Source organism: Rhinichthys klamathensis, unplaced genomic scaffold (genome assembly GCF_029890125.1).
Source record: "Rhinichthys klamathensis goyatoka isolate OS25496 unplaced genomic scaffold, OSU_Roscu_1.1 h1tg000486l_1, whole genome shotgun sequence".
Taxonomy (NCBI): domain Eukaryota; kingdom Metazoa; phylum Chordata; class Actinopteri; order Cypriniformes; family Leuciscidae; genus Rhinichthys; species Rhinichthys klamathensis.
In genome coordinates, this window is record NW_026606973.1 from 117,702 (window position 1) to 145,389 (window position 27,688).

Consider the following 27,688-nt stretch of genomic DNA (forward strand, 5'->3'; position numbering starts at 1 on the left):
TTATAGATATTTTATTCTCCAGTGAGCTCTATCTTTAGTGTTTTTTACCGGCGGGTAAAATCAGATTTCCCTCAGACGGACCGGCAAAATATCGGTTGAAATTTAAATGGCTGAGATTCGCGCTTCAGGATCGTAATTCGTGACGTGTGCACTCGTACAGTGGCCAGACAACGGTCAGCATTTTATCTGTGTGGGGCTGATTTTAAAAACAACTAACAATCTTTTTTTTTTTTTTTTTTACCACGCCTTCATAATTTAATTTTAGCTACTCGAAAGCCTTTATATGTTTTATTGTTTTACCGATCCAGGAAATCAAGGCAAATTGCACTGACTCATATGTTTAGTGTGTGCCTTTCAAACAAACTTCAACTGTATAAACTGTGATAACTTGATATTTCTTCAAAAATTAAGAAACTAAAAACTACACAGTGTTTCTTACACTGTTCACTCACTCAGCATGGATGGATTAGGAACAGTTTCATATTTATGATTATGGGCGGAGCTACATGACATCACTGCATGTGTATAAAGACTTCAGTGAAAGTGAAACTGAACAAATGAACTGGAAGCTTCTTCAAAAAAACATTGCAGAAACCCTGAAATTAACGATCAAATCTGATATTCACTCACAGGTAAGCGATGGAAATGTAAGTTCACTAGTTTAATAGCATGACGCAGTAGGCTATAAGAATGTTTGTAAAATTAAAGTCTGTGTTCATGTCACATATCAGAAACAGGAAGTATTTGAACTGCAGACAGAATAAACAAGTTCAGTGAAAATCCTAACTCCATTAAACAGAAATGACACTTGGTGTGTACAGATGTTTATTTAGTAAGTGATTTGTTTGTAAAAAGTTCCACTCCTTTTCAGTGTGGTCTTTTATAAAAGATCTTATGATGGTATTAAATTGTTGTTGTAATAACCTGTTACATTTGCTGTACTGTGGCTACTAGTTTCTGTATTTAGTTTCCTCAGGTTTTTACTATCACTCAATACAGTACCCAACTGCAGTGTCACAGAGCCCATCTAAAACGAAACCAGCAGTCTCAGACCAGGAGTTAAGCTAAGCTTATAGGCTCAGTGAGGTTAGGGTTAGTGTTGGAGGCGAGTTAGACATTTTTTGACTGATATAAACAGTGGTACATAATTTGTTGTTTTAAGTTATAATAGTATTTAACATGCAACATCCATAGCCTAACTTACTTATAATATAATTATCAAAATTGCTCTTTATATATTGACATTACTTATCTTTTCAGCCATGGCATCCTCCAGTGGTCCATCTCTAAATGAGGAGCTCCAGTGCTCCATCTGTCTGGAAGTGTTCACTGATCCAGTCACCACTCCATGTGGACACAACTTCTGCAAAACCTGCTTGATCAAGTGCTGGCCGAACACACAGACCTGCTTCTGTCCACTCTGCAAAGAAACATTCAGCAAAACACCTGATCTCAAGATTAATACAACACTCAGAGAGGTTGTGCAACATTTTAAGGAGAAGCTCAATCTAGAAGAATCTGAGGTGTTCTGTGACATCTGTGATGAAAGAAAGCAGAAAGCTGTGAAGACCTGCCTGATGTGTCAAAGCTCTTACTGTGACTCTCATCTGGAGCCTCATCACAGAGTCCCACGTCTAAAGAAACACACACTGATCAATGCTGTTGAAAATCTGGAGGATTATATATGCCAGAAACACGAGAGACCTCTGGAGCTGTTCTGTAGAGATGATCAGACGTGTGTTTGTCTGTCCTGCACTGAAGGAGAACACAGGACTCACAACACTGTTCCTATAGAGGAGGAGAGTCGAGAGAAGAAGGCAAGAGTTACAAACAAAGCACTTTAGACACCCCATGAAATTCAGCTTCACAATCACAATCGAGTAGTAACAGAACAAGCCAATCCACTTCCCGCTTTCAATTATTTAAGGCAGCGTGCAAACTCACACATTAAGCTTTTGCTTCGGAGCAGAGCAGATGTTGTTTCACTCTGCTCTTCAATCATCGTTCAGTGAGTGAGTTGTTCCTTTGTTGGTGTGACTCTCCTGCCGGGTGAATCCCTGCGGTCCCTTGGGGGATCCGTCATCTCATTCGGGGGTCCTGCAGAGAACCGGATGTCAATCTCTGCATCAGAGGGTGGGCTTCAGTCCTCTGGGGATGAAGATTCGACTGTGCTGCCCGCTTTTTCTGCCAGAAACCGTTCCGCTGCCTCCTCCGCTCTCACTACCGATGGCTGGGCGACCAAAGGGTACATGGAGATCCCCCAGGTGGAGCGTGCAGTTGCGGTGCATTCTCGGCTGCAGTCACGGCCAAGGCTTAAAGCGCTGCTGGACAGGCCGCCTCTGCCCTGCACTCTATAGCCCTCCTGAGGTCAAAGCACTAAAAGAGCTGCAGGAGGGTAGTTTTGACCCAGGGTTGATGCAGGAGCTGTGGACAGTGACGGACCTCGCCCTCAGGGCGACGAAATTCCCTGTGCTGTCCCTTGGGCAGACGCGCAGTCCACGCTAGTGGTCCAGGAACGCCATCTCTGGCCAAAACTGGCTGAGATGAAGGAAGTCGACAAAAAACGCAATGCCTTCTCACGCATCTCCAGCCTCTCCTTCACGGGAACTGTGGAGCCAGGTAAGTGTGCCACCAAACTTACAACCCCCACAGCCTCAGTACCTCAGTGGCAGACAATTATGCTCCTGTGCTGCATGCGGAGATTGCAGTCTTACTGACAAAGGACGCGATAGAGCTGGTCCCTCCAGCCAGTACTTCATTGTGCCCAAGAAAGGTGATGGGTTAAGACCGATCTTGGATCGGCGCGTCTTGAATCGGACCCTTCACAAGATTCCGTTCAAGATGCTGATCTAGAAATGCATCCTCACGTGCGTTCGCCACCAAGATTGGTTTGCAGCGTTCAACCTGAAGGACACATAGTTATCTTGACGTATCTCGACGACTGGCTCATTCTGGCCAAAATCGCGAGATCAGTTATGCAAACATAGGGACCTGGTGCTCAGACACCTCAGCCGCTTGGGTCTTCGGGTCAACTGGGAAAAGACCGAACTCTCCCCGATGCAGAGAATCTCTTTTCTCGGTATGGAGTTGGACTTGGTTGACATGACAGCGCAACTCACAAATGAGTGTGTAGAATCAGTGGTGAACTGCTTGAATATGTTTAGGGGCAGTACAGCAGTTCCACTGAAACAATTTAAGAGGCTCCAGGGACATATGGCATCCGCAGCCGCAGTAATGCCGCTCGGATTGCTTCATATGAGACCACTTCAGCACTGGCTTGACAACCGGGTACAGATGGAAATCACTCTGATCTGTCACCGTACTTTCAGCCTGTGGTTGGACCTTGTTTTTATACAGGCAGGAGTTTCCCTAGAACAAGTGTTCAGGCATGTTGTTGTCTCAACAGATGCCTCCAGCACGGGTTTGGATGCTGTATGCGACGGCCACGCAGCCTCGGGTTCCTGGACAAGACCTCAACTGCAGTGGCATTTCAATTGACTCGAGTTGCCGTACTGTTGGCCGGTTTCTGCTGTTGCTGCGGGGCAAACATTTACTGGTCCGGACGGACAACACATCGACTATTGCGTACAGGTGGTCTACGCTCCCATCGTATGTCGCAACTTGCCTATCATATCCTCCTATGGAGTCAGAAGCGACTCAGGTTGCTTTGTGCCATTCACATCCCTGTGCTCAATCATGCAGCAATTGTCTCACGACAGCACATGTCCAGGGAAGAGTGGAGACTTCATCCCCGGACGGTCCAGCTTATTTGGGAACGCTTCGGGGTCGCTCAGGTTGATCTGTTTGCACCTCCAGAGACAACCCAATGCCAGTTGTTTTATTCACTGACCAGGGGACCCTCGGCATGGATACACTGGCACAGAGCTGGCCCCGGGGCCTACACAAGTATCCGTCTCGCCCAGACACTGTGCAAGGTCAGGGAGGATGAGGAGCATGTTGCACCTTACTGGTCCACCCGGACCTGGTTCCCAGAACTCATGCTCCTCAAAACAGCCCCTCCTTGTCCCTGAGGAAGGAGCTGCTTTCTTCGGGATGGGGGACCCGCGTCCAGACCTCTGGACCTTCATGTGTAGTCTCTGGACAGGATGTTGAGGACTAAAGTGGCCTACCTCCAGCAGTAGTTGACACTATCACTTCAGCTAGAGCCCCCTCTATAAAGCGTGCTTATGCTCTTTGTTGATTGGTGTTCTTCTCGCAGGGAAGACCCCCGTAGATGCCCTGCAAAAAGGGTTGGAGTGAAGGTGGTCTCCCTCCACTCTGAAAGTGTATGTTGCCGCTATCGGCGCACATCACAACGCAGTAGATGGTAAGTCTCTGGGGAAACATGACTTGGTCATCAGGTTCCTGAGAGGCGTCAGGAGGTTGAATCCACCTCAGCCAAACCTCTTCCTCTCTTGGGACCTCTCTCTGGTCTTAACGGCCCTACAGAGAGCATCTTTTGAGCCCTTGCAGTCAGTAAAGATCAAGATCCAGTCACTGAAGACAGTTCTTCTGACTTCATTCACATCCATTAAGAGGGTGGGGGACCTGTAGGCATTTTCGGTCAGCGAAGCGTGCCTGAAATTCGGGCCGGCCAACTATCACAGAGCTTCAGAGCTCAGAACAGCTCTTTGTCTGCAATGGAAACAGAATGGAAAGGATGTCTCCAAGCAGAGGTTGGCCCACTGGAAAGTGGATGACAATTACTTGACTTACCAATCCCAAGGCGAGCCGTGCCCCCTTGGAGTGAGAGCTCACTCGACACGGAAGGTTGCTTCCTCTTAGTTGCAGTTGCTATCTGGCAGACACATGCAGAGCTGCAGGCTGGACAACACCGAAATGGACCCAGTTTCTTCCCGTGTGTTGGGTACAAACAGGTAATATGCAGGTAGGCTGGCTTTGTGTCTTGCTTGCTGCACCATTCCCCTCTGAGGACGAGATATGAGCGCCTATTCTGCTCTTCAGGTGAGTTCCCCCAACAGTTAAAACTTGAAGTTCCTCCAGCGTCCTTGCCAGGTCTAGTACTTGTGTATGCCCAGTTTGTCAGCCTCTATACTAGACTATATGCCTATATGTTGTGATTCCCCTCCAAGGTTATACCATACGTGTATTCTTCCACGGTATTGCTTTCCTGTTGGGGAGCCCGTGTCTTATTGACTCCACCCCTGAACAAGGCGGGATCAACCACAGAGATATTCCATATGTAGCACTGCCCTAATGGTCAGTCTATATGTGTAACTCCACATGTTACCTGCCTACGGGCTGGGTGTGGTCTCTGTAGCATTGCTTTCTGGTTGGAATAGGCACACTTTCCCAGTGTTATCAAGTAGTTTCACTGAATAGGGTCAGAAGGAACACCAGTGATTGACATTCTCTGTGCAAAGCCCTTTCCTTTCTTCTGTCCCAACAAGTGCAGGGGGACTAGGAGGCTTACTCAAGGCAGCTGTTGTGGCACTTTCCATAGGGATCCCAATACGTCAGTTCAGTCCGATGTAGCATCGAACATGATTGATAGGGAATGTCTAGGTTACTAATGTAACCCCCGTTCCCAGAAAGAGGGAATAGAGACTTTACATTGCATCGCTCCAACTCCTGTACCTCCGCTGAAACGGCCCGGACCCCGTCTTGGCTCCTCGGCAGAAAACTTAATGTATGAGTTTGCACGCTGCCTTATATACCCGGAAGCGGAGACTGGCTTGCAATGCAAATCTCACTCACATTGTGCATTGACCTGTTCTGTTACCACTCAAAGGCTCTCAGGCGAGATCCCAATACATCAGTTCAGTCCATTACATCTGATAAAAGCTAATTTTGTTACCCTCAAAACTGTCAGACATGAATTAAAAGATTCAAAACTATATTTTAAATGTTTTGTTTTTGTTTTTCTAAATAAGACAGTCAGAAGTTGGAAAGCTATATTCAGTGGTAAATGTGTCTATGTTTTTCTCTGTATGTAGAATCAGCTGGTTCAGACACAGACAGACATTCATCAGATGATCCAGGACAAAAAGAAGAAGATTCAAGAGATCCAGCACTCAGTAGAGCTGAGAAAGGTTTGTGCTTCGATCAACCCGAGTTCATATGGTCGTTTCACTCATAGTCGTTTCCGATCCCGCTCTCCCAATTTCACTCTCTAACTATCCTAGTCACATTGCATGACTTTACAAAAGAAAGAATCGACAACCACTTCTGTCTGGTCCGCAAACTACGTTTCACAACCAAACACACGCGAGAAGCGATAAGGAAATAACACAAGATCACGCTTGCGTGAGTTCTCGCCCGAGACTGAAATTGTTATTAAAAATTATAGCCTGCAAGAAGATTGCAATCCAAATTGTCTGTGCGCTGATTTGCAGCAAAAAGGAGAAAAAAAAAAAAGATTATGCAAAAGTCGAATAATATGTGAATATGGAATAGATTAACAAACATAACTGTTCTCATTCATCAGAGAAACACAGAGGAAGAGAAATCCTCCAATGTTGAGCTCTTCACTGATCTGATCCGCTCCATTGAGAGATGTCAGTCTGATCTGATGAAGATGATGGAGGAACAGCAGAAAGCAGCAGAGAAACAGGCTGAAGATCTCATTAAAGAGATACATCAGGAAATCACTGAGCTGAAGAGGAGAAACACTGAGCTGGAGCAGCTCTCACACACTGAAGATCATCTCCATCTCATACAGGTCTGTCAACATCTCTCAGTCAATATGTACAATATTACAGGACAAACACTTTTCTTTAAGGTCCACCAAATTGACCCAACGATGGTGTCCAATGGTGTGTCTGAAGGTTTACAGAGTGTTCTGTCTTTTTAGTGCGCAAAGTGATTTAATTTCAATTACACTTTTATCTGACTCAATTTTATCTTGACCTTGAATTTATGTTGGAATGGCAATGGATTATTGGTCATTTATATTTATCTAGATATTTTATTATTCTGTTTAACTCTTTACTTTAGATTGTACTTGTTCATTTGGATTCCAATGTTGCTCAGAGTCTCACGCCGGCCGTTAACGTGAATCTCACGGTCACAAACTCGCCAGTCTGATCATTAGTCAGAGCAGAGGTTATGACTAAAAATATTTAATAGGCCGCCCATGCTTGCCATTATTTAAATAGTAAATCCGTTTGATCCCCTACAGTCGCCTATATAACAACTTAGTTAAAGCTCAAACAATAACCAGAGGTTATGGCTAATACTATGAAGTAATGTTGCTTGCTATTATTTAAATTGCATTTTTGTCTAGCCTGAATACAACTATATAACAACTTAACTAAAGTCAAGCAGTTAGTCAGACATCTCACCTGATGTGCTTCATGCTCAGTCTAACCTGAGATCTAGTAAAACTCAAGCCTGGACACATGGATACAACAATCTACTGTTCAATAATCTCAGGCAAATCTATAATGCCAATTACATAATTATGTCAAAGATAATCAATACAAAACAATACAAAATGCTCAGAAATAAAGAGTAAAATATGCATACCTGAGATCTGAAAGATACATAATGCTGAGTGTCTGGAAGAGCTTCAACATTACGAGCTGATCAGATACAGAATCACCCTGAGCCTTTTGCAACATTTATTTAAATACTCAGAACAAGACAAAACATCCTCCAAATGGAGACACAAACTAACAATTGGAATTTGCATTAATCAAGATCCCAGACAAATAATTTTTTTAAAAACATTTTTAGCTGAAAACGGTGTCATGTAAACAGACCCTGAGTTCAGTTTAGTCTTAATTGCATCCTAGTTAGTCTCCTTGATTACTGATTATGTTCAGCTGTCAGTCATTACGTTTTTCTCCTAAGCAGTTATTTTATTTATATTCTATTTAATATTTTAGTATTTTCCACTTTCATTTTATTTTTAGTTGTTTTTTGACATTTGTATACATTTTTTTTATGTTTTAAATGTCTATAGTTTTTATAATTTTTTATTAAAGGTTGTAATTTCAGTTATTTTAGGACGCCAAGTTACACTTAATGAAAATGAGAAATGTTGCTGTCTTTGAATTGTGGGGGAAACCAGGGAAAAGTGTGTGTGTGTGTGGTTTTAGTTTCAGTTAACTAAAATAACCCTCATTCAGAAATCTCCACGTCTGCAGCTTTACACACACCAAACTTTGTTGAACAAGAATGTTGAACCTGGCTTTATTCAATATTCAGATTTCTGTTCTGGATATTTAATCAAATCAGTGCATATTCAATTAGACAATGTTTCATTTCATTTGCATATATAAATATTTCAGAAACGTAGAGAAAATATAAGCAATTCTTCATGTAATCATTCAACTAGAGGAAGTTCGGTGATATCATCCGTATCCATACAGAGGTTTTGCCTCGACTGTGTTAGAAAGCTCCTGTGTAAAACATATTGAATTTACTGCTTTAAAAATAATGCTCATATTTAACAGTGTTCTCTCTCTCCTGCTGTAGATGAACTCATCCCTGTACACTCGTCCACACACCAAGAACAGGACTGAGATCAGGATTGACTCTGATGTGAATGTGAACTCTCTGTTCATAGCTCTGACTGAACTGAAGAAAACTCTAGATGAGACTCTAAATGAAGAACTCAGTCAAACTGGTATGTGAATATTAAATACAGTGTATAGATTTTTTTTTTGTAATTAACTTAGAAATGACTTTTTTCAAGGAATATTATGGGTTGAATAAAAAGTTGGTGATCATCACAATTATTTTATCTCAGTCTGCAAAAGATCACACTGTTTGAAAAATATAATAATAACATAACTTAAACTTGCCATGTTAGCATTAGACTGGTATGATAAAATCACTTACTAAACGTCTATGTAAAGTTCTCTTACGAGAGGTTCTCTCGTACTGCGTAATATCTTACGCTAGGGGAAAACCTCTTTTCCTCGAGATATTGAAGCCAAAAAATTATCCTTAATTTTGTATTAATGCAAAACGCATTGCAACAGCAAGCAGACATAGGCAAGGTGGCTTAGCGTGCCTATTGGCTGGCCTGTGGCAATTGCAGCAGCCTATCGAGAGAGGCCATTTAGTGACAGTCCAATGAGGGCGCTTCGCGCCCATTGCGTCACGCTCCCGCTGAAGCGGCCGTGGCCTAGCCTTATAAATACGGCTCGATGGGCTGATATACTCTGGTTTTCATCTCTTCAGCGATGCTCATGCATCGTTGGATCCAGAATGAGAAGCCGCGCCGTCGTGACAGCTTTCTGCGGGACGAGCCTCTGCACTGAAGTCGCTGGCCTTCACCTCGCCGCCTACAGCCGCCGTTCCTGCTACGCTCTCCGGCGTACTATATATCCTTTACTCTGCTCTGTGTGTGTGTGTGTTCGCCCCGCAACTCACACGTCTATCTAAAAGAGCCGCGTCTTTTTAAAGATGCCATCCTCACTCAGCGACGGGGACCGCAGTGTGATATGCTTTTCCTGCCTGGGAGAGGGTCATGCAGCTCTCGCGCTCGCCGACGGCGGCTGCCCTCACTGCGAGCTATTGCCTATGGTGACTCTGAGGACTCGCCTGGCATCCTTCAGCGAGACTGCACTTCCACCCGCTACAGTGCCGCGCCGTAAGCGCCGTACTCAGCGGGTCCCAGAGCCTTCTCCAGCCCGTGAAAGCTCGCCGGTTCGCCCGCCAGCTTCACCAGCTTCACTCGAGTCGCTCACTGACGGATAACGGCCGCCGCGCGCCGCCGCTTCCGCCATTAATGACGACGAGATAGCTGCATCTGTAGAGAAGGCCAGCTGCTCTATCCTGGCGTCGGACAGTTAGGATTGGGCGAGCTTTGTGGACCTCCCCCCCTTCTGTCCGCGAGTCGTCAGGGAAACGGGCCAGCATCAAGACTGCGGCTAGCTTTCTTTACGTTATAAGAAAGCTACCCCGCCCCCCACGGGCGCGCGTCATCGGCAAAATGAGGAAAGAGTGTGTTTTAGTCCCGCCGAGGCTGGACCAATCTCCATTTCTCAAACATTTCTCAGCTCCTCTTAGTTTGAGCGGCTGAAAATGTCAATATTGCAGCAACGAGCCTGTTGTATAACACGCACGCCTGCAAATAAACGCCGACATACACAAAACTGTGATGACGCTCCCTAAACCGCGGCTAGCTTTCTTTACGTTATAAGAAAGCTACCCCGCCTTCCGTGGGCATGCGTCACCGGCAAATGAGGAAAGAGTGTGTTTAGTCCCGCCGAGGCCGGACCAATCTCCATTTCTCAATCATTTCTCGGCTCCTCTTAGTTTGAGCGGCTGAAAATGTCAATATTGCAGCGAAGAGCCTGTTGTATAACACACACACCTGCAAATAAATGCCGGCATCTGCTCGTGCGAGAGACCCGTGTTCGATCCCGGCTCTCGCAACAGATAATAATTTAGTCTCGCCGCGGCCAGACTTCCACCGAAACTTTTCGCTCGTTCAGTTCCAGAAAATGCGACTGTTCCAGTGTATTTTGCAGTAAACAAGCCGGTACCACGGCCCGCTTGCCCGCCACGGTACAGGGCTCGCACAAATGAAATCGACGCATGTCAATTGTGCATTAAATGTAGTGAATGTGCCCACAACCCAGTGCCCACAAACACTACACACTGCATGTACCACGGTTTCTGTAAAACGAAACCAACGCAAGTCTTCCAAGCCTCCTAGGAAAACGACGGGGTTTTCAGTCTCGCCGCGGCCAGACTTCCACCGAAACTTTTCGCTCGTTCAGTTCCAGAAAATGCGACTGTTCCAGTGTATTTTGCAGTCAGCAAGCCGGTACCACGGCCCGCTTGCCTGCACACAAATGCCGTTTCCACAGTGACCCAGATAAATCACATAAACAGTGTATTTTCTGGTATTCCGGCCACAGCCGATGGTGTTTTGAGTGTAATAAAAATGCCCACAACCCAGTGCTCATTTCTACACACAAACACAGCCCAAAAAATGCAGGGCTCGCACAAACAAAATCGCCTCATGTCGATTATGCACTAAATGTAGTGAATGTGCCCACGTCTCAGTGCCCACAAACACTACACACCACATGTCCCACGGTTTGTGTAAAAAAGAAACCAACACACATTCAGTCAGCTCAGGCCGACGGTGTTTTCAGTGCAGTGAATGTGCCCGCTGTCCCGCGCCCACATTCACTCACAGACATGCTAAGCCCCACGGGGCTCGCCCCGCTCTCTCTCCCTCAGCAAACTGCTATAAGGGATTTGAGCGCGGCCAGGCTGCCCGCCGCGATCGGCGCGCCCCCCGCCTCACACACTGTAAACACAGTGTCTGCGTTACAGCACGCCGGAGCTCCCTTGCCGTCACTATGTCACGGCCAGAGCCCAGATCTCATTCTACCCCTAGCTATTCACACGAAAGCGTGGGCACAGCTTCCCGGGGTATCAGAATGGGTGCTGAACACTATAAAAAGAGGCTATTCGCTACAGTTCGCTCGACGCCCCCTGCCGTTACACGGTGCGTGTCGAATCCACGGTGAAAACGGAAGTAGCACATCTAGTTCGAGCCGAAATAGCGACACTACTGAGCAAAGGGGCAATAGAGCCCGTATCTCAAGCTCAGAGCGAAGGGGGTCTGTACAGCAGATATTTCCTGGTACCAAGAAAGACGGGGGTCTCAGACCCATTTTAGATCTAAGACAACTGAACAGAGCGCTTATGAAACGCCGGTTCAGAATGCTCACAACCAGCAAAATCCTCACGCACATTTGCCAAGGGGACTGGTTTATGTCAATAGATCTGAAGGACGCTTATTTCCAGATACAAATAGCGTCACGTCACAGGCGATTTTTGAGATTCGCCTTCGAGGGCCAGGCATATCAATACACAGTCCTACCGTTTGGCATGTCCCTGGCACCCCGTACATTTACGATGTGCATGGACTCTGCTCTCGTGCCCCTGAAACTTCAGGGCATGTGAGTTTTGAACTATTTGGACGATTGGCTGATTCTAGCTCGATCTCATTCAGAGCTCATAGAACACAGGACCATATTACTCGAACACCTCGAGAATCTTGGTCTCACAGTCAAATTGGGCGAAGAGCTCGCTGTCCCCCAGCCAAGAAATATCCTTTCTGGGCACAGAGCTGAACTCGCTGTCAATGACAGCGTGACTATCGCCAGAGCGCATACTTGAACATTCAGCGCTTCACGAAATCCCTCCGCTGCGGCACTATAGTCCCGCTCAAGAGATTTCAGAAAATGCTGGGCCTCATAGCCTCATCATCATCAGTACTCCAGCTGGGTCTGCTTCGCATTCGCCCACTCCAGTGGTGGCTGAAAGCACGAGTGCCGTCTCGAGCTTGGGCCTCCGGTCTGTTTCTCCTCAGGGTCAATCAGAAATGCCTCGCAGCTCTGAAACCTTGGAAGGTGACCGACTGGTACCAATCAGGTGTAAACCTGGGGACTTCCTCGAGTGTGCAGGTGGTGTCCACGGACGCCTCCACCTCGGGATGGGGAGCACTGCACGAAGGCAGACCGTTCTACGCCCTATGGTCAGAACGAGAGAAGCTCCTACACATCAACTGTCTAGAATTGACGGCAGTCGATCATGCGCTGAGGCGCTTCTGTCCCCGAATAAGAGGTCACCACGTCTTGGTCCGCTCGGACAACATGTCAGTGGTAGCCTACATAAACCACCAGGGCAGCGCCAGTTCCCGAAACCTTTACAGGATGACGGAACGCCTCCTGGTCTGGGCTCAGCACAATCTGCGCTCACATGTGCCTGGTCATTCACATTACGCAGAGCACAGGTAGACCTGTTCGCGTCTCAAGAGAACGCTCAATGCTGAAGTTTTTCTCCAAGAGCAGGGATGCGCTGGCCCACATCTGGCCCCGCTGCCCCCTCTATGTTTTTCCCCCCATTTTGCTCCTGCCTCAGGTGTTGGAACGAATAAGGGAAAACGGATGCTCAGTGCTCCCTGTGGTGCCGCTCTGGACGTACCAAGCATGGTTTCCAGTCCTGATGCAGCTGACGAGCACTGCCCCTTGGCCTATACCGATGAGGAAAGACCTCCTCTCCCAGGCCAGGGGTTTAATCTGGCATCCTTACCCGGAGCACTGGTCCCTGCACGCATGGGCCATCAACGGGTACCCCCAAACCTCCCCGAGGGAGTGCTGAACACGATCACACAGGCTAGAGCACCGTCTACCAGGCGACTCTATGCCTCAAAATGGTCGGTGTTCTCTGGATGGTGCAAAGCACATAGCTTTTCACCTCCTGACTGCGGGATTAAGGAAGTTCTTCCTTCCTTCAAGAGCTACTGGATAAGGGCAGAACCCCATCCACGCTCAAAGTTTATGTGGCGGCTATAGCGGCGTTCACAGAACCCGCGATTGGCCGGTCACTGGGGAAAATGTTCTGGTCATCCGCTTCCTCAGGGGAGCTAAGAGGCTGAATCCTTCCAGGATCCTCCCAGGCTGGGCCTCCCCGTCTACATTTATCAGGTTTTATAACCTGGAAGTTCCAACCTTACAGGCCAAGCTTTATAAATAAGTATTATCTGCCCCGAACTTCGGCTCAGAATACTACATCCGCTTGAGCACAGCTCGCGGCCGACTAAAGCTAACATGGGCAATTAAACCTGTGATTTTTTGCGCAGTTCAGGCTGAGCGCTTCACCCTGACTGTGTGGAACACTTAAATGACTAGCTACTTTGGATGCTAAAAGATATTGAGAATGATGCTTCCAGCCTCTCTTCTCAGACTCTGTGTGAGTCTCTGGGGATTGTGCACTATATGAGCCCCGGGCACGTGCCCTTGGGACTTTGGTGTCGGATCCCAGCACGCACGACGTTTTGCATTGTGTTCCCCTAGCGTAAGATATTACGCAGTACAAGAGAACCTCTCGTAAGAGAACGTACTCGGTTACTAACGTAACCTCGGTTCTCTCTAGAGAGGGAACGAGTACTGCGTATCTTGCCGTGCATGCAGTATGCTGGTTCGCTTCAGCGATGAAAACCAGAGTATATCAGCCCATCGAGCCGTATTTATAAGGCTAGGCCACGGCCGCTTCAGCGGGAGCGTGACGCAATGGGCGCGAAGCGCCCTCATTGGACTGTCACTAAATGGCCTCTCTCGATAGGCTGCTGCAATTGCCACAGGCCAGCCAATAGGCACGCTAAGCCGCCTTGCCTATGTCTGCTTGCTGTTGCAATGCATTTTGCATTAATACAAAATTAAGGATAATTTTTTGGCTTCAATATGTCGAGGAAAAGAGGTTTTCCCCTAGCGTAAGATATTACGCAGTACTCGTTCCCTCTCTAGAGTACGTTATATCCGAGTACGTTATATCCAAACTTCAACTGTTATAACCAGTTATTGCAATATTACTTTAACTTACTTTAGAGACATGTAATTGGTATGATGTAACTATTCATGAACAAACACTAATACATATCACTGTAAAATTTGTTACATGCTATTTAAAAAAATTATAGTAACAATATTACACATGATATATAGTTTTTAAGGCGTGATTTCTTTAATGAAATCTATCTGAATAAATAATGTAAAATCTCCTAAATTATTTAATATATATGACACAATGAATTTAATACTTTCTTTGTGAAATGTGCTTTTTTAATTTAAGTTGACTCTCAGAAGTGTGTGATTTTTAGTGAACGGAAATGACGTGTTTGAATTGGACTTGTGTTGTATTTGACAGTGAGTCTGGTTTCTCCAAAGGCTTTTCTCTCTCCATTCTGTCACTGATGGAGTTTTGGTTCATCGCCACTGTCGGCTTTTTGTCTTTGTCGCCTTTGGCTTTTGGCTTGCTTAGTTGGGGACATTTAATTATTAATTAAATATAACATTTAATATTCAACAATATTATTGATCTCCTGCATTGACACCATTATATGAGAACTGAACTGAGCTGGACGATGACATCACGGTTTTCTCCAGAGTGGCTACATATAAATCAACTAAATTAATAACTTTTTACAACAAAAATGAACCATTTCTGAACGTTACTTAAGCTGGACTGTGATGCTATTTTCTTCTAGAAACAAACTTTGTTGCATTATTTTCCTGTTATCTCTGTAAAGCCACTTTGATACAATCTGTATTGTAAAAGCGCTATATAAATAAAGGTGACTTGACTTGACTTTAAGTTATGTTGTACAAGTAAAAGACTGTGTGATGTTCAGCACAGTATAAGAAACAAACGTGTTACTGCACTGGCATCAGCAAAGCTATTGAACAAAGCAACATATTATTAGTACATGCAGTTATTCACAACCTATAAGCTCTACTCTTCTGCACAATGGTGACGATCAAAACTTCAACATAACAGAAACTCGTTCACATGTCAAACACAACTGAACATTAAACATTAACAGATGTTTCCCTTCACTCAAAAACACATAAAATAACACTTCATTTCAATATTTACTCTCCATTTCCAGACATATGCAAAGCATGCTGTCTCTAAATAAAACTGCATAATTTAACTTATTCTCTAAAAATAAATAGGTATCCTTCTCTCCTTAATTTAATCAGCTTATTCGGTTCCTCAATTCACATCCTTAAAAACTGCTTAAGTTTCCTTAAAAATGAGGAAAGTGTATCTCTTGGTTTTATGAGTGAAATGTCCTCATGCCACTGATGCTGCCAGTAGAGAAACTCACTGTTAATCTGAAATTACTGCTATAAATAATTCATCATTATATTGTCATCTGTGTCCACAGGGTTGAAGTTTGTGCAGAAGTTTGCAGGTACAGTGTGACTGACACCATTTTCTTCAATACACTTGCAATACATTGTTTATAATCTGTATTATATATCTGAAAATGTGTGTTCTGAAGTTGATTGATAATGTCTGATCTCTCTCAGTGGATGTGACTCTGGATCCTGATACAGCGGATCCACATCTCATCCTGTCTGATGATGGAAAACAAGTCACTCGTGGAGACGTTAAGCAGGACGTCCCAGAAAACCCAAAGAGATTTGATATGGATTGTGTTCTGGCAAAGGAGGGATTCAGTTCAGGGAGATTTTACTATGAGGTGCAGGTGAAGGGAAAGACTCGGTGGACTTTAGGAGTGATCAGAGAATCCATTAACAGGAAGGGGGAGATCACACTCAGTCCTGAGGAGGGATTCTGGACTGTGGCTCTAAGGAATAAGGATCATTATGAAGCTTGTGAAAGTTCACCTGTCTCTTTATCTCTGAGAGTGAAACCTAAGAAGGTTGGTGTGTTTGTGGATTATGAGGAGGGTCTGGTCTCTTTTTATAACGTGGAGTCCAGATCTCATCTCTACTCTTTCACTGCTCAGACTTTCACTGACAAACTCTATCCATTTTTCCACCCATCTCTTAATAATAAAGGTAAAAACTCAAACCCACTGATCATCACTCCTGTCAGATGAAATGAACAAAATGGATGTGCTGTTTTTAGAATATCTAAATAAAAACCAAAAAAAAAAGAATTTGCAATAACCACAATTAATAAGTTTTAACTTACAACTATTAGGAAAATGATATGTAATTCAAGCGGACAAAATGAAATGTATATTCAGGCCCTTAAAAATGAACTTAAATGAAATATTTGTGTGTTATATACGTGTAAATGGCTAATTTGTTACACATCTATATATTTCGTTTGTCTTACATTAATACTTTGCTTTTTAAATCTACTATGAAATTTTACATAATATGCTTTCATATTATATGGTGAAATTCTTCAAAATGCAAAATTTACAAACTTTCCAGTGTTTCTACAAAACTTTCTGAAGCCGTTTTCTCTCTCTTCTCTCCAGCTGTTAACACTGAATTACTGGTGAAATGTTGAGGTTCTTGGTTCATGTGAATAAAGACAAGAGTTCAATTCTTTAACTGATATAGAGCGGGCACAACCCAACACTTTCTGACTTTCTCAGTTTGTGTAAATCCACATTTTTTACCACATTAATTTCACACATGTCTTTTTTGTCAACCATGTCAACCAATTATGTGTTACGGGTGTGGTGCAGGCAGAGGAAGAGGCAGCAGTCAACAGGTCCAATTCAAATATAATTTACTCAAACAAAACAAGGATCACGGGAAACAGCAACACACCATACACAAACGTTACATAAACGAGAACCGACAAGGAGTGAGGGAGAACACAGGGTATAAATACACTTAGAACGGATAATGAGAACAAGACACAGCTGGGGCAAATGAACTGATAATGACAGGTAGACAGGTGAAGGAACTGAGAACTAACGAGGAGCGGGAAAACTAACACAGGACTCAACCAAATCACAATGACGGGGGGAAACACAGGACACACATGTAACATAACGCCCCCTCCAAAAAGGCGCGTCCTCGCGCCGTATAACTTCAATAGGGGTGGGGGGGCGGGCGCCCTGGAGGCTGACGAGGGCGTGGCCTACCCTGAGCAGGAAGCCTCCAGGGCGGAGCAGGACATGCAGGAGGCCAGGGCGGAGCAGGACGTGCAGGAGGCCAGGGCGGAGCAGGACGTGCAGGAGGCCAGGGCGGAGCAGGACGTGCAGGAGGCCAGGGTGGAGACTTTCCCTCGGGTGGCCAGGGTGGAGAGGCCACTTCAGGTGGCCAGGGTGGAGAGGCCACTTCAGGTGGCCAGGGTGGAGAGGCCACTTCAGGTGGCCAGGGTGGAGAGGCCACTTCAGGTGGCCAGGGTGGAGAGGCCACTTCAGGTGGCCAGGGTGGCTTATATCCCCCCCCCCAAAATTTTCTTGGGGGGAGTGACGGGTTCAGAGACAGGCTTGGGGGAACTGGACGGGACCAGCGGAGAAGGCACGGGAGGACTGGACGGGACCAGCGGAGAAGGCTCGGGAGGACTGGACGGGACCAGCAGAGAAGGCTCGGGAGGACTGGACGGGACCAGCGGAGAAGGCTCGGGAGGACTGGACGGGACCAGCGGAGAAGGCTCTGGCTCGGCAGACGCGCAGGGAAGCTCCGGCTCGGCAGGCGTGCGGGGAAGCTCCGGCTCGGCAGGCGTGCAGGGAAGCTCCGGCTCGGCAGGCGTGCAGGGAAGCTCCGGCTCGGCAGGCGTGCAGGGAAGCTCAGGCTCGGCAGGGCTGCAGGGAAGCTCAGGCTCGGCAGGGCTGCAGGGAAGCTCAGGCTCGGCAGGGCTGCAGGGAAGCTCAGGCTCGGCAGGGCTGCAGGGAAGCTCAGGCTCGGCAGGGCTGCAGGGAAGCTCAGGCTCGGCAGGGCTGCAGGGAAGCTCAGGCTCGGCAGGGCTGCAGGGAAGCTCAGGCTCGGCAGGGCTGCAGGGAAGCTCAGGCTCGGCAGGGCTGCAGGGAAGCTCAGGCTCGGCAGGGCTGCAGGGAAGCTCAGGCTCGGCAGGGCTGCAGGGAAGCTCAGGCTCGGCAGGGCTGGACGTGACCAGCTGTGCGGGCTTGGCTGGGCTGGACGGAACCAGCGATGAGGGCTTGGCTAGGCTGGACGGAACCAGCGGTGCGGGCTTGGCTGGGCTGGACGGAACCAGTGGTGCGGGCTTGGCTGGGCTGGATGGAACCGGCTGTGAAGGCTCGGCTGGGCTGGACGGAACCAGCGGAGAAGGCTCGGGAGGACTGGACGGGACCAGCGGAGAAGGCTCTGGCTCGGCAGACGCGCAGGGAAGCTCCGGCTCGGCAGGCGTGCGGGGAAGCTCCGGCTCGGCAGGCGTGCGGGGAAGCTCCGGCTCGGCAGGCGTGCAGGGAAGCTCCGGCTCGGCAGGCGTGCAGGGAAGCTCAGGCTCGGCAGGGCTGCAGGGAAGCTCAGGCTCGGCAGGGCTGCAGGGAAGCTCAGGCTCGGCAGGGCTGCAGGGAAGCTCAGGCTCGGCAGGGCTGCAGGGAAGCTCAGGCTCGGCAGGGCTGCAGGGAAGCTCAGGCTCGGCAGGGCTGCAGGGAAGCTCAGGCTCGGCAGGGCTGCAGGGAAGCTCAGGCTCGGCAGGGCTGCAGGGAAGCTCAGGCTCGGCAGGGCTGCAGGGAAGCTCAGGCTCGGCAGGGCTGCAGGGAAGCTCAGGCTCGGCAGGGCTGGACGTGACCAGCTGTGCGGGCTTGGCTGGGCTGGACGGAACCAGCGATGAGGGCTTGGCTAGGCTGGACGGAACCAGCGGTGCGGGCTTGGCTGGGCTGGACGGAACCAGTGGTGCGGGCTTGGCTGGGCTGGATGGAACCGGCTGTGAAGGCTCGGCTGGGCTGGACGGAACCAGCGGAGAAGGCTCGGGAGGACTGGATGCATGGGCCAGAACTGATGTGTGTGTAGCCCACACACACAAAATCGCCGTAGACATCACCATCAATGCAGTCTCCTCTTGAGTGGACTTACGTGTGGTGTGCACAGTCTCTAACGGGCAGGCGACGGGCTCAGGCTCTGGCGGGCAGGCGACGGGCTCAGGCTCTGGCGGGCAGGCGACGGGCTCAGGCTCTGGCGGGCAGGCGACGTGAAGCTGCGGTGCAGGCTGCTCTGAACGGACGGTCTCTGGCTGGACGGTCTCTGGCTGGACTGATGTTACCGTGAGGGATGAACCACAGACCCAAAGCGCCCTGTCCAGAAACTCCGAGAATGGTAGATGTAGGTCATCGAGCAACAGTATCTGGGCTAAGGGATCATCCAAACCTCTCCAGAACCGCTGTTTAAGGAAATCTTCCTCCCAGTATACGTCCTGGTGCAGGTGAAGATATACCTCTGTGAATTCCTCCAGTGAGGCCCCATTTTGGTCAAAGAGGAAAGCCTCCATCTGGTCGTCCATTTTTGTGGTCGGTTCTTCTGTTACGGGTGTGGTGCAGGCAGAGGAAGAGGCAGCAGTCAACAGGTCCAATTCAAATATAATTTACTCAAACAAAACAAGGATCACGGGAAACAGCAACACACCATACACAAACGTTACATAAACGAGAACCGACAAGGAGTGAGGGAGAACACAGGGTATAAATACACTTAGAACGGATAATGAGAACAAGACACAGCTGGGGCAAATGAACTGATAATGACAGGTAGACAGGTGAAGGAACTGAGAACTAACGAGGAGCGGGAAAACTAACACAGGACTCAACCAAATCACAATGACGGGGGGAAACACAGGACACACATGTAACATTATGTGGTTTTGTTTCATTAATACAGTGTATCTTTTTTTTCTTGATTTACCCCGAAAGAATGGAAGTGAAATGTGACAACATGCCCCATTGTAACATGACCATATGACCGATTAAAATGTTATCTGATCTAATAAAAAAAATTACAAGACAAACTCAAATATTTTGTCAATAAAATACAATTATTAACTTTTTCAAATAAAGCAATGGCTTTTTAAAATAATTAAAAATAAATGTATTTTTGAGTTTGACAACAAACACACATCAAAACACAGCTATACAGCATAGTTCAAAACATAATAATAACTAATACTATCTGAACATTGACTCTCAGTCTTTATTCACATTTTTCACATGGTTTCTCAATAGAATTCATAAAAGTCTAGAATAGAATATCATAGTTCTAATAGGGACACATTGTAACGCAGTGTGACAACATGCCCCGCCGGCACAACTGGGATTTAAACCCGGCGAGTGTCTTCTGCTGGTTAGATCAGCATTACAGAACTATCTCAACTGTTAAATAACAGATATAAGAGTAAAATAATATCAGATTTGTCTCATTTAAAAAATAAAAAATAAAAAAAAAAACAGAGATGAAACATTAACTTCAGTAAGAAATTTACGTTTGCTATGGTTTTGAAACAAAAACTCTAGACGACAACATCCATTAGTCAAAAGTCTTGTGGACAGATATTTAGTATGTGTTTTGTGGCCTTATTTCAGAAACTTAATTTTTTTTTTTTTTTTTATACCATAAACATTATTCTCTCAAAAATACAAACATGTATGTGGCGAGCAGGACGAGGCAGTGGAGAGAGAGAGAGGACCAGGCCTGCATTTTATTTGATGTTTTGTTTTATTATGTGTGGCGGCAGTCGACCGTGAGTAGGGTTGGGTATCGGTTGGGTTTTATCCGATTCCAGTACCTACTCGGTATTTTTTAAACGGTTCCGGTGCTTAAACGGTTCTTGAAACGGTACTTAAGAAAACGAAACCGCACACACTTTATCAAAAAATAATACCCTTTTATTTACAGGGCCAAACTGGACACAATATTAACTTAAATCTTTAAACAATATAAATACAAGTAACATATGTTAATAATAAAACCAATATAAAATACAAATTTTTACATTACATTTTACACATTTACATAATATCAAATAAAACAATATTGTATCAAACAATGTAATTATACTGGAGATTAATAGAGATTACTAGCAGAGCTGCCAACTCTCACGCATTGACCGTGAGACTCACACAATTGACCCTTTTCACACGCTCTCACACAGAGAAAAATCGCGGACAAAGAGGACACCGACAGACAAGACAGGGAAGGTTACTTTTGATATGGAACAAATCCACAGCTGTCAGATTCTGTCAATATTTTTACGAGATTCACACAATAAATAACGTTTTGGCTCTTTGAAATGTGACAGATCGCTGTAGCGCGTCAGTTCAAACGGCACGTGATACAGCAGCCTACAAATACACTGCTTCTTAGCTACGCAGCGTTGAGTGAACCTATGAAAGAGAACATCTCTGGTTACTGGTGTAACATACCGTAAAACTTCAAATAATAGCCGAGTCCCAAATAGACGCCTGTCTCTTTTACACGCCTGGTGTGGCTGCAGGTTTGGGTAAATAAAGGCCGGTCTCAAATAGAGGCCGGGTCTGTTTTTTAGTTTCGGGTTCTATTTAATCCTCTAAAACCGTCAGATCGTCCGCTTTTTGGCGGCCGCCAAAGCAAATTGTTGTCCCTCCAAACCAAGCCTTTTTTGAGCAATGAGTGATGTAGAATAGAATGACTGCGGCGCGTACGAGCAGAGAGAGAGAGAGAGCGCCCCGGCCGCGCGCGCGCACTCTCACGTCTTCAAACAACACGAGCGCTGTCTTGCTCTCTCTCCCTCGCGCATATTAATCAAAATCAATTGACACGATAGTAAAAGGTCGGAAGACGTGGAGCATTTGGAGATTTTTAGAGATTAGAGACAGGCCTATACACTCAATGAACAACATCTCAACACTAAATTATAAAGGCCTGTCTCATAAAGACGCCTGTCTCAAAAACAAGCCGGTGCAGTTCGACGATTTGGGAAAATAAAAGCCCGGGCTACTATTTGAAGTTTTACGGTATCTCTCAATAGGGAACGAGACGCTGCCAAGCTCCTCGCGCTGCCGACCAGCTTCCTTTTTCGGCAGAGAAATCTGAGGAGCAGATGGGGCGCGCGCGTCAACATAATATGACGACGTAAGTGCGTCGAGGCGGCGCCCGCGCTATTAGCCAATGAATTGGCTTGATTCTATATGGGATTCAGACTATCGGCACACCCAGAGGGCGTTCTGACGCGTAATTTTACACGTGAAATGCAGCCAAACCTTGCGAGCAAGAGCGCGCATGCGAGACAGAAGAGACTGTGCGTGTGTGCCTAATTAAGTCAGGCACCGAAATCAGGCACCGAAATTGTCGTTCTTATTCGGTCTGGTTACTACCGTTTACGTCGGAACCGGTTCCCTATTGGCACCGAGTTTCGGTACCCAACCCTAACCGTGAGGCACTGCCGTCTTTACTTTCGTTTTTGTATTTGTTTTATTTTGTTATTAAATGTTTTGATTGTTCGCCGGTTCCCGCCTCCTTCTTCCCATAACACCTAATCTTGTTACAATGTATTACACATATTATGGTAGCCCTGTTTGTGCTAAATAGAGTATAATGACACCTTTGCCATTAATATGTTTATAAGCAACTGAAAAAGCACAGATGTCAGGGCATGTCAAAACATCTCAAGGACCCCAAAAACGCCTTAGACCCCAGAGGGTTAAATAACAGATATAAGATTAAAATAATATCAGATGTGTCTAATTTTAAATAAACACAAAAAACACAGATGAAAAAAAAAATAACATAGGTAATAAATTTACTTTTGCTATGATTAAATAAATGTTCAGTGATATCTTCCAAAGATTTCTTCATTTTGGCACTATTTCTCTACATAGAGTTGATATAGTAATTAGTAAATCAGAGCTGTCAACTCTCACGCATTGGCCGTGAGACACACGCATTTGATTGGTTTCACACGCCACACCCATAGGCGTCGATTTCGGTGGGGACGGTGGGTACGCGTCCCCACCAGATTTCGTCATGAGTCATTTTGTACCCACCACTCTTGGAAACATTGAGGATGTACCTAATACAAATAAAACATCTCCAGTTAACTAGCAGAGCATTCATTTAGTTTGCTCTTAAATAAGAGATCTAGCGCTAAAATGTTTTGTTTTTTAACTCAAGCTGAGCGCTCGTGTCTGCTGCTATCAGTGTCGTAGATACAGTGTTCTCTGTGTCTCGCGCAGTCTTCACTCGGACGCGCGCTTCAAATAAAACATAGTATGGAGACACGAGATGGCACAGATCTGTTTCCCAATGTTCCCATTTATATGTATTGTTTCTTTTGTTTTACAACCTGATGGATAAGTCAAATCATAACCATAAAGTATAAATTATATTTTCCCAGAATACAAAATATTCAATTATTTAATAAAAGTTGAACAATTTATTCACCCTTCTAAAAATTAAGTATATCACATATACATTTGTATATGTTTTCAAATAAAGTGTATTTTGTGGGATTTTTTAAACATAAAAATAATCCTTTAATAATTTGTATTATTATTAAGATTATTATTATGTTGAGAAGTGATATATTTGTGTTATTTCTTCAGGTTAAAAGGAAGTTTTATTTCAGCGGTTTGCGGTGAGCGTGTGTTTCGGTGTGTGTGTCTGATGACAGTGTTTCATCATCGAGCGCTACATGACATCAGGACGTCTGCCCGTGTTCGTTCACTCACTTGTTAAAGGGTAACTAATCCCTTGGTCAGAGCCTGACTCCACCCACTGGCAATATTTGAAAAATGCTGGAAAAGTGGGCAGAGCCCAGCGGAGATAGAGGGGACGAACTGAGGGCGGGGCTGAGACCGCAGTGAGGGATTGATTGACAGCTGCTGTCAAACTTGCAAGTAGCTTTGCAACAGAGCGGTCATTTGAAGTATTTTCTTCCCCACCTTCATCTGATTTTTCTGCCTTTTAAGAGGACCAAATCTGAGGTGTGTGGTCATATTTTGGCTTTTACAAAAGTCCTGAGGGAAACTTAATCGATGATGGTCACCCTGTCTGCAGAACATGCACAAAAAAGTCGCTGCAATACACTTCAAAATGTTGTTTTGAGTTGAAATATTTTATCTCACTCACTTGAAATAAACGTGAAGCTTCCACGAAGAAAAGTTCGCATTAATGTTTTAAATCTTAACTGTTTATAAATCCATTTTGTACAGCGTACAAAACAATCGTCCAGACAAGATGATCACAACAATATTATCAAACTCTGTAAACAATAAATCAACTCTGATTTTATTTTCAATACAATCAAAAACGGAGACGCAAGACGGCAAATTGGATTTGAATGAAACGAGAGAGCGCGTCCGTTGTGATGCATGGATTTGCGCTGTGTTTATAATGCGTTGCTATTGACGACGGTCAGAAGGAAATGCCACAGAATAGAATCTTGCCTTAAAAAGTGCATAGAGCTGCTTGTTTTATTTGTTGTTTGTTGATTTTCAAATATAAAACTATCCTGATCGTTTTCAATACTCGTAATTCCAACTCCTGACTCGCTACAGTAGTTTTGACGGAACCAGATGCTTTTATCCGGTTGTTAAGTCGTGACGTAACCACTCTCCGATAACACTGTTTCCGGGTCCAAAGGCCGGGTCCTCTCTACCTACCTACCGCTTTCGCCCGAGTTTTAACGTGTTCCCGTGTTGTTTAAATAGATCGGAGTTAAAAAACAAGTGACATTCAACTGTCATTCTACCGCTTTCCCTGTGACGAGAAAGATAAGAGAAAATGGCTGCAGTTGATAAGGTAAGTTACAAATCTTAAACGAATGAAGAAACTTTGGCGCCAGTGGGTGCTATCCCTTAATCCCTAGTAACACCCACTGGCACTGAAGCGAAAAAAGCCCTTAAGAAAAGGGTTTATTTAGTCTAGGATCTGGAGTGGACGAGCGGAGCGCTTGGGCCCGGAAGAGGCTAAACGTCACGCGTGACGTCAGACTTAACAACCGAATACCAGGGGCTGCCAAGGGCGTGGTGAGCTCGCACCAAGGGCGTGACAGAGTTACGTCAGAGAGTATCCTACGTCAGAGAGTACCCCTACTGCAGGAGCTTTCCGTTTAACCTGAAGAGGGCAGCACTCATACGTTTTTACACCATATATTTGAAAATTAAAACACTTTATACCCAAATGTCAAAAAATTTACTCGAATCAGAGAACAGCATTTATGAAGCTCCATTCTTACAGATCATTAACTAAAAAAAAGTTGTTTCAGTGTTTAGTTACCCTTTAACAAATTTACAATACAGTATGAATGTAGTTAATTGAACCTGAATTATTTTCACTTGGAAACTGAGTATATATGGGATGCCAGTAATGACCAATGAATGTGTTTTTGAAAAAAAGCTGTAGTTATAATTATGTTATTTAGAAATAGCACTCAATAAAAACTAGAATCTGAGATCTTAAACTCATACCTGAACAAACTGAATCTGAAATATCTTCATTAAAATGTTAATTAAAGCTGTTTTTATGAATGATGTGTGTGTGTGTGTGTGTGTGTGTGTGTGTGTGTGTGTGTGTGTGTGTGTGTGTCAGGGATGGAAATTAACTTTTTTGTCCACCGGCCACTGTGGCTGGTGGATTTCAAAATCTACCAGCCACTCAATGTTTTTACCAGCCACTTTCTTGTTTTTAACCGACAATGTGTAACTGCATGTGAAAATTAATACTACAAGAATACTTAAGCAGTTTATTTAATCTCAAGTCTCAATGAAATACTGACATTTTCTCTTTCTCTCACCCTCGGCCTCATCCACCTAATCTGTCATTTATTTTTGTTTTGATGATAATTTGAGACAGCCTCCAAAAGTAATTAACCTGTCCTGTGATTTTTTTTCTCTCTCACACAACACTCACCAGACACGGATTTATGAGCTATAGTATGTTGGTTGCCTTTACATTAGAATAATATTTAATATAATCTAGATATGAAATGGAATAAATAGCATTCAATACAAAATGAATATGTCTCATATATTGAAATCAAGTTTTATGTGATAAAATATTTGCTTTGTTGTGCATTAGAACCACATCAGGCATTTAGTACAAAATAATTTATTGAAGCATCCAGATACTTCACCACGTGACAGCAGCTAGGCTCCTGATTGGTTAACGTGGCGCGAATTGACGCCAAAGTTCAGATTTTTCAACTCGGGCGGCAGACGCGAATTCGCGTCAAAAGCGTGAATGCACAAAAAGCACTCAATAAAATCATGCGCGCGGAACGCGTCAGACGCTCGAACTTGCCGCGCGAATGAGGCGTATTCGCATCTACCACGGCGCGCTCTACACCTCATTCGCGCCGCAGGAATTTTTTACGTTCGTAACGCGTCTTTGCATTGACTTAACAATGAAATCACTCGCGCCAGACGCTCTATTCTCGTCTGGTGTGAACGCACCATGATGTTTTCTCTGCAGACCTCTACGCCTGCGATGTAACGCCACATTTTTGTTTGAAGGTGTGCCTCCTCTAAAAGTGTCCGCCGTCCGGGTGAAACAGTATGCTATTTTTATTTACCCGCCACGGTGGCCGGTAGGTGAAGCGAGTTTACCCGCCACAACACAAAATCACCCGCATTTGGCTGGTGGCGGGTGCTAATTTCCATCCCTGGTGTGTGTGTGTGAGCACTGACCAAATCTGACTGGGTTGATGGTTATCAGATCCGTTTTCAGTCCAACATCACTGTCATTAACCGCTGCCAAATTAAACCTGCAAGAGAGAAAACGTAATATTGAAAGGAAGGATGAGTGAAAACCAACGTGTGTGTTGTGGTCAGAGAGGGAGTGAGGAATGATGGGATGTGTTTACCGTATGATGAAGTCTGCGCTGTCAATCTCAGACCAGGGCACACACTCATTGAGTTTTCATGATTTATGGAAACTTTCCATATACATGTGATTTTTATACTATACAACCTGTACTGTATATTCTGTCCCACAACCCTCACAGAAAACCTTCTGCATTTTTACATTTACCCCCCCCCCCACCCCCTAAAAACAGTTTGTTCCCATTGTTAACCATTCAGTTTCAATGGCAACACAATTTAGTGCAGTCCATTAATAGTTTTATTCCTGTTACGACACCAATAATATTAAAAAGCGTGACTGTATCTGAGAGAAGCGCCACACTGACGGCTCGTGAACGGCTTCGCTCCAGTGTGAACGATCATGTAAAACTGATTTCTTTACGTGCTAAACTCCTCCGACACAGACGGCATGTGTGCGGCTTCTCTCCAGTGTTCATTCTCTGCTGATTTCAGGAGCATATCTATCTATTTCATATATGTTTAAGCATGTTTTATCCTCATGTGAGCTTTCTTTCTGTTTTTCAGATTTTACCGGCACTAGAATCGACACTAGTTTGTTACAAGGATTTAATAAAGTCTATGATGAAGACTAATGAATGCTTTACCTGCTTATAAAAGTCCCAATGTGTACGTTTTGTGCAGTTATTTAATAACACATAACTTCCCAGAGAAATTTGT

General features: G+C 45.2%; 1 protein-coding gene across 1 annotated transcript; it reads left to right on the forward strand.

The window, feature by feature from the left end:
• The first annotated feature begins 506 nt into the window (after positions 1-506).
• LOC130072351 (E3 ubiquitin-protein ligase TRIM39-like) lies at positions 507-16,357 on the forward strand. Its single transcript, XM_056237422.1, has 7 exons — positions 507-632; positions 1,261-1,823; positions 5,964-6,053; positions 6,449-6,682; positions 8,443-8,593; positions 15,671-15,697; positions 15,816-16,357. The coding sequence occupies exons 2-7, from the start codon at positions 1,263-1,265 to the stop codon at positions 16,349-16,351; spliced, it is 1,599 nt and encodes a 532-aa protein (XP_056093397.1). The 5' UTR covers positions 507-632; positions 1,261-1,262; the 3' UTR covers positions 16,352-16,357.
• The last annotated feature ends 11,331 nt before the right edge of the window (positions 16,358-27,688 follow it).

Bases quoted from the DNA above. Each gene is read 5' to 3' on its own strand.
- LOC130072351 (XM_056237422.1), top strand. From the start codon at position 1,263: ATGGCATCCTCCAGTGGTCCATCTCTAAATGAGGAGCTCCAGTGCTCC. The intron at 1,824-5,963 runs GTTACAAACAAA...ATGTAGAATCAG, and splicing joins GTCGAGAGAAGAAGGCAAGA to CTGGTTCAGACACAGACAGA. The intron at 15,698-15,815 runs GTACAGTGTGAC...GATCTCTCTCAG, and splicing joins GTTTGTGCAGAAGTTTGCAG to TGGATGTGACTCTGGATCCT.